The 6,000-nt window shown below is 43.6% G+C and overlaps 1 protein-coding gene across 2 annotated transcripts in view; it reads right to left on the bottom strand.

The window, feature by feature from the left end:
* Window positions 1-6,000, bottom strand: part of GRIA1 (glutamate ionotropic receptor AMPA type subunit 1) — a 129,654-nt gene that overhangs the window by 15,559 nt on the left and 108,095 nt on the right. For both annotated transcript variants that reach the window (XM_052816672.1, XM_052816673.1), the window contains exons 12-13: window positions 4,414-4,612; window positions 3,625-3,872 (exon numbers count right to left, since the gene is read on the bottom strand). In XM_052816672.1, coding sequence (XP_052672632.1) covers window positions 3,625-3,872; window positions 4,414-4,612 — 447 coding nt within the window. The remainder of the gene's footprint in view (window positions 1-3,624; window positions 3,873-4,413; window positions 4,613-6,000) is intronic.

The following is a 6,000-nucleotide window of genomic DNA, read 5'->3' as shown; positions in this document are numbered from 1 at the left end:
CAACAAAACAGACCTTGAAAAAGGCCAAGGACCTTACAGCTCCCACCTCAGAGAATTCGTGCACATAGCACTCTGTACCACATCAAGAAATCCTCACCACGGGGGCTGTTTTCTTATATTGCAATTCTAAAAAAGCCTGGCTGTGAGCAAGAGGGATGTGCTGACCTCCATGAGCCCACGATGGCTCTGCCTGTTGGGATCCCATCCGAGCACTGAAGCCTTCAAAAGGACTGGGAGCCTCCTTCAGGCAGAATCCAGCCTTCAAAAAGCAAAATCCAGATGCAGTCAAATTTTCTACCAGTCCAAGAGAAGGCGAAGGTGTAGATTTGAAGAGCGCTGCATATTTTCCCTTTTTTACTGTAACAGTATTGTGGTCAGAATCTAACTTTGGTCACATTTAAAGCCAATGGAAACATGTGAGTGTAGCTCCAGAAAAAATCTGACACCAAGTAAATCATAATTATTTCTGTCTTCTAAAACAGAATACGGATTAATTAGCACTCTGATGCCTGAACCATCTGCAAAAGATTAGTTAACTAATGAGCCAAAATACATTGCAGCTTCTATGTGGGTACAAGGTGTTAACAAAGTAAATGCATTGCAGTTTCCCTGAGCACAATATCAGCCGTATGATATTTGGGGCCATGTGCTAAGTGTTATGTGTTGTCTTTCCTAGGAAGATTCATTTCAGTTAATTGTCTCTTCAGCTCCCGGGCAGTACGCAGAACAAGCTGCACTTCATCTCGAGTGTATTTTGATGAAAGACTGAAAGGTCTGGGGTCCTGAAAGAAGGTGGGTTTTTAACAGGGAACATTTTGTGTTTACTCACAGACCCTAGGAAAACCACTTGTATTTTAGAGAACTTTAATGTCAGTTTGGCTGCTCTGATGAACTTGCCCTCCCAGATCTTCATCTCAAAAACCTCCCTATTCCTTGAGTTCAGACTCACGCGGGATTTCTTGGGTTTTCTTTCCTCTGTTTTGGATAATTTGGCTTTTTGTCCTCTTTTTGATCACTTGTCCAATAGTGAAGAAGAGATCCTGCCAGGTAAATGGATGGGTTTTGCAGTGGCATGACTATCTCGTGTCAGACAGGATCATACCTTGAACTAGCTGGTGTTGAAAGGTGTAATTTCTGCCCTCCCATCATTGCCCTTCTCAGCCATGCCTAAATGTAACTGAATTTTAACATCTAGAGGCCAAAAGGTATTAAAAGCCAGATTCACCTAAGAGGAAGAAGCAAGCTCTTTTAGCAGCTGAAGAGACCTAACTGATGGCCTGAGAGGGATGTTTGCACCTGCTACAACACATAGAATTATTTCTGGATTTTCAACCTTGTTTTCATTCATCTGTGGCAATATCCTGCCATTATGTTCCCATGTAGAAGCAAGAAAAACAATGGTGAACTCTCATTTAGCATCTCTCTAGGATCCTTTCCTAATCAGCTATCCTAAATGCAGGAAAAACAGTCTAGCTACAAAAGGGACAGGTCGCAGCAAAAATTCAAACGCAGCCCAGCTTCTAAGACACACCTGATCTAAGATAGGCCTGGCTCACATGTACCTCCAAACCTGGCTCAGAGCTTTTACTCTGTGGATGGAAGTGAGTGAAGATGAAGCCTGAATAAGAGACAGGCTGACCGTGCTATGCAGATGCCTCATGAATGTCACCTTGCTCAGGGCAACCTTTCACGTGCAGGACCCCAAGGGGAAAACAGACACTACACGATGACTGTAGGGAACAACTAAGATTAAAACAATTAAAACAACAGGAACAAAACAAACATAATGGGACAAAAACTGACAGCAACAGTTCCAAAGAAACGCCATCGGATGGAAAATCAAGCATTCCTCCTTTGCCATTAGGCCCATAAGAAATTTGTTCTACATGCAGCCAGGATGAAAAAGAGGAAACAGAAAGAAATGTTAGGAATTTTTGGAATCATGCCTAGCAGAGGGATGTTTGGAGCTGCAAAATTAAAATGATTGATGCAATTTTCTTTTTGTTGTTTATTTTTCTTAGAAGTATGATAAATGGCTCCTTCACATGCCAACAATTACAAGACAGGTAGGATGTTCCTGTTTGTTTGTTTTTATGATATCAAAATTAGGATACAAGATTGACGTTTAAATAAATAAATAGAATCAGCCCTGTATCCTAATTTCCATATTTGCAAGACAGAAAACAAACACTGGAGAGAGTGCAACAGAAAAACGCCTCAAAGCTGTGAGAATACATCCACCTTCATTTGGAGGGCCCCAAGTCATTTCAGAGCCTGAACCACGCTGGATGCAAGAATAGCCTTCTGGACCACCTGCACTGCGTTCATGAGCTTCTGTAAAGATACTGCTGATATGGGAAGTGCTGAATCTAATTTGAGCTGACTTAATGGTTGTAGTAATCAAAATCCTTGGGCCTCATTCACTACCAGTTGATACATCTTTGATTGTTTGGGCTGGCTTTGGCTCGGGAGCTGTGTGACCAGACAAATCCATCAGCAAATGCTCAGCTGGTTTCTAGTAATCCAGAGACCATGGATTAAATGTCTCTGCATTGGGTTATGTTAGCAAGCAAGTATAAAGCCACATATATGATTTTCATCAAAATATTTTGATTAAAACATGTTCAAGAAATAACTAAATCAGTTGGAGCATCAATCAGATTACTTAAAGCTATGGCTTTTGAGGATTTACTAATCCCACTAAATCCTTACAACTCACATTCCTCACAATCGTAACACGAGGAACTTGCATGACTGCTGCCAAAATGAACCACACCTCTGACGTGACTCAGATCACCATCCCAGTTTGCAGATTGTGGCAATGCTCTTCTGAGCAGGTCAGTTTGTATGATGCACTTTGCAGGGGGCCAGCTCATGCCCAGGAGTATGGCTGTGTGCAGTGCCCAAGCTCTGCTACTAACTCAGATCTGGGTCTGTACTTTTTAAGGGTTCTTCTTTTAAAGGAAGATCTCTGAAGATATTTCACGTGACAGTAGGCAAAGGCATGTGACAGCTGCAGGTGTGGGCTCAGAAATGCAGGATTTGTGCCCCTTTGGACTTGCCATAAGTTTGGTGCTTGCCAGGATCTGAATTGACTCGGTGAATGAAAATGCACACCTTTTGCAGGGCTTTTTCAAAACAGGCTTCCCACCCTTTCCAAACAGCATTTCGTATTAGGAAACACTCGAATGCTTTCCCCATGAGAACTCCCTCTGCAAGCATGGATCCAAACCAGGGTAATACCATACTCTGCAAAGCTGTGCAGTTCACATGGCACAGGATGAGCGTCCCTTCTGGAAAATGCTCTCTGAAACGAATGGTTACACCACAGCAGCCCCCCTGCCATTGCCTAATACAGCAGACACATTCATAGCAAGTGGATCAGCCAGGATCCAGTTTCCAAATGCAGGGCTTGAATAATTAGATGCTCCCATTGCTGCTCAATGGGAGCTGGGCATTTTACTTGCCTGTACATCGCGCCGAGTTTTCATATCCCTTTTCCTCTACCTCCCCCACCTCCTTGCCCCAAGCTTTTGTGATTAACATGGCAATGGAGATTGAACTGTGTGCATACATTGATTTGCTGGGTGGTTTGGCAAAAGAAAGCAAATCCAAGCTACTTACCTCAGCGCAGACCCCTTTGGCGTTGCAATGCCATAGCCTTTGGAGTCCAAGTTACCTCCCACCTTCATGGTGTCACAGGGCTTCCGCTGCTCGATGTACTCATTCATGGTGGACTCCAAGAGGTAGGCATACTTCCCTTTCGACTTCCTCACCCGGATCATCCCTTCTTCCGTCGTCCTCACAAAAACGGAGGGTTCGGCTGACTTCATGTATGTCCACATCTTCTCAAACACCGCTATTTTGGATCGCTGCGTAGGACAACAGAAACCCAACAGAAGCATTAACAGAGGTTTGGGTGCCAGCTGAGATTTCCAGCTTGGACTGAACGCATACCCACATATCGGATGGGCCGGGGAAGGCAAAAGGGGTAACGGGATGTTAATGAACCTCCTGCCATTTCTGCACCAGGGCCCAGATCAATCCCTGATACATATTTGTGTACAGCGAGTGATTTTGCAGATCAAACCAAGGGCAAACCAAGCTGGAAATCAGGAGATGGTTTCTTTTGGAGCTGCTCAGAGTAGCTCGTTGGTAACGTGGGCAAGCACATGGATATTCCATATTCGTGTTTAGAACCACAAAATATCACATGTACTGGAGACACAGCCAGCCTTCTGAGCGGCACAGGGAAAACTGGATTTTTGCTGTTCTAAGGACAAGCTCAGCAGGTCCTAACATGGTAAGGGGAAGCAAGAGAGAAAAACAGACCTGAGTTGAGGATGAGAGAGGATGGGCCTGGAGGACTTGTCAAACAAGGGGCTAATGTTTGCATTCAAGTTCCCTTCTTACCCTAAAAAATTCTTTAGTGGAGCCAGCTTCTAGGGTCCCATAGGCAATTTCTGTCTGCTTGGCCAAGTCCTCTGCACTCTCGATAGGAGAAACCATCCTTTCCACGGTGAGGAAGGCAGCCAGGTTAGCTGTGTAGGAGGATATGATGATCAAGGTGAAGAACCACCAAACGCCACCAACTATGCGGCCGGAGAGAGACCTGGACACAGAGAGGAGAGTCAAACAGGAGGAGTGTGAAGGTCCGAAACGTGCAGCTTCCTCTTGCAGGCCCATCATTTACCTGGGCATTTACCCAAAGTCACGTTCTCCAGCCACTTGCAGGGAAGCCAAAGGTCTGTCTCAGTTCTTAATCTACTTTTCAAGGTGTCAATGTAATTAGAGGAGGGATAAAAAATTTGCAGTGAAAAAAAAATTAGCAATTAACTGATTGAATTTTGATTTTCAATTCCTTTCAGAGTATATAATAATAATAATAATAATAATAATAATAATAATAATAATAATAATAATACATGGAGGCAACTATGAGGAAGGTTTAGCTGGGTAGGGCAATGCCCATTCAAACAGCATCTCTGGCATGGTCTGTGCTGTGCCATGTACCTGCAGCAGGAAGGAGCACCAGCATGGAGCCAGACCAGATATACAGACCAGCTGGGATCACTAGGTCAGCTCTTCCATCACCTGAAGTTTAAAACCCAAAACTCTGTGTTTTTCTACAAGACATATTGAAGCTTAGACTGGAGCTATGGTTTTAATGAATAATTTGCCTACTGACATTCTCTGTTTTGTATTCAGCAGATGGTTAGGCAAGATGTTCATAATAATGCCTTAAAATCTATGTATTTTGCACTTGCTGCAATCAAATAGCCAATTATCTGTAACCACTGGATAGCTATAGAGGCAAATAAGTCAAGCAGGCATTAATTTATATTAAAATCTTTTCAAATAATTTTAAGAGTGGAAGATAATTTTAGAGTGATGTCAGTATTCATGCATTCTGTCTAAATTATTTATATGCTCCTTCTCTAGATGCAGAGCACTATCCCAGACAGAAGGTAACTTACAATGCTATTTGATAAAGCTAGACAGTCTGACTATGGAGGACCTGCCTGTGAGAAACACCGTTTATTTTTTGGGGGGGGGCCGTGTCTCAGTGTTGCCTTTCTGCTGATCTGAGTTACTCCACAGAAATATGGTTTATTGGATGGTAACAGAGATAACCCAGTCCAGCTAAGGGCACTGGACCAGCTCATGATAGTGTGTGCCATGCCATGTCCAGGTCTGCATGAAGCCTTGGGACCTGCTGCTATGGTTTACTGTGGTTTAACATGACTTGACAAACCAACCTGTATGCTCCATCACTCCATTAAGGGGAAAAAACACACCCTGCTCATCACTGAATTAGAGCTGGAAAGAGACTAAACCCACATAGCCCACCAGCTGCCCAACTTATCTAGGTTACACCCTTCCAGTTTGTCCAGTCTGGTTTTAAATGCTGCTGATGTGAGGGGAGCTGCTCCCGCAGACATCATGTCACCTCCCTGTTTAGATCAACCCACCCTGAAATTACTTTAGTCAAAACTCTTT

Source organism: Harpia harpyja, chromosome 20, assembly GCF_026419915.1.
Source record: "Harpia harpyja isolate bHarHar1 chromosome 20, bHarHar1 primary haplotype, whole genome shotgun sequence".
Lineage (NCBI taxonomy): Eukaryota > Metazoa > Chordata > Aves > Accipitriformes > Accipitridae > Harpia > Harpia harpyja.
This window is presented reverse-complemented; position numbering and strand designations above follow the sequence as displayed.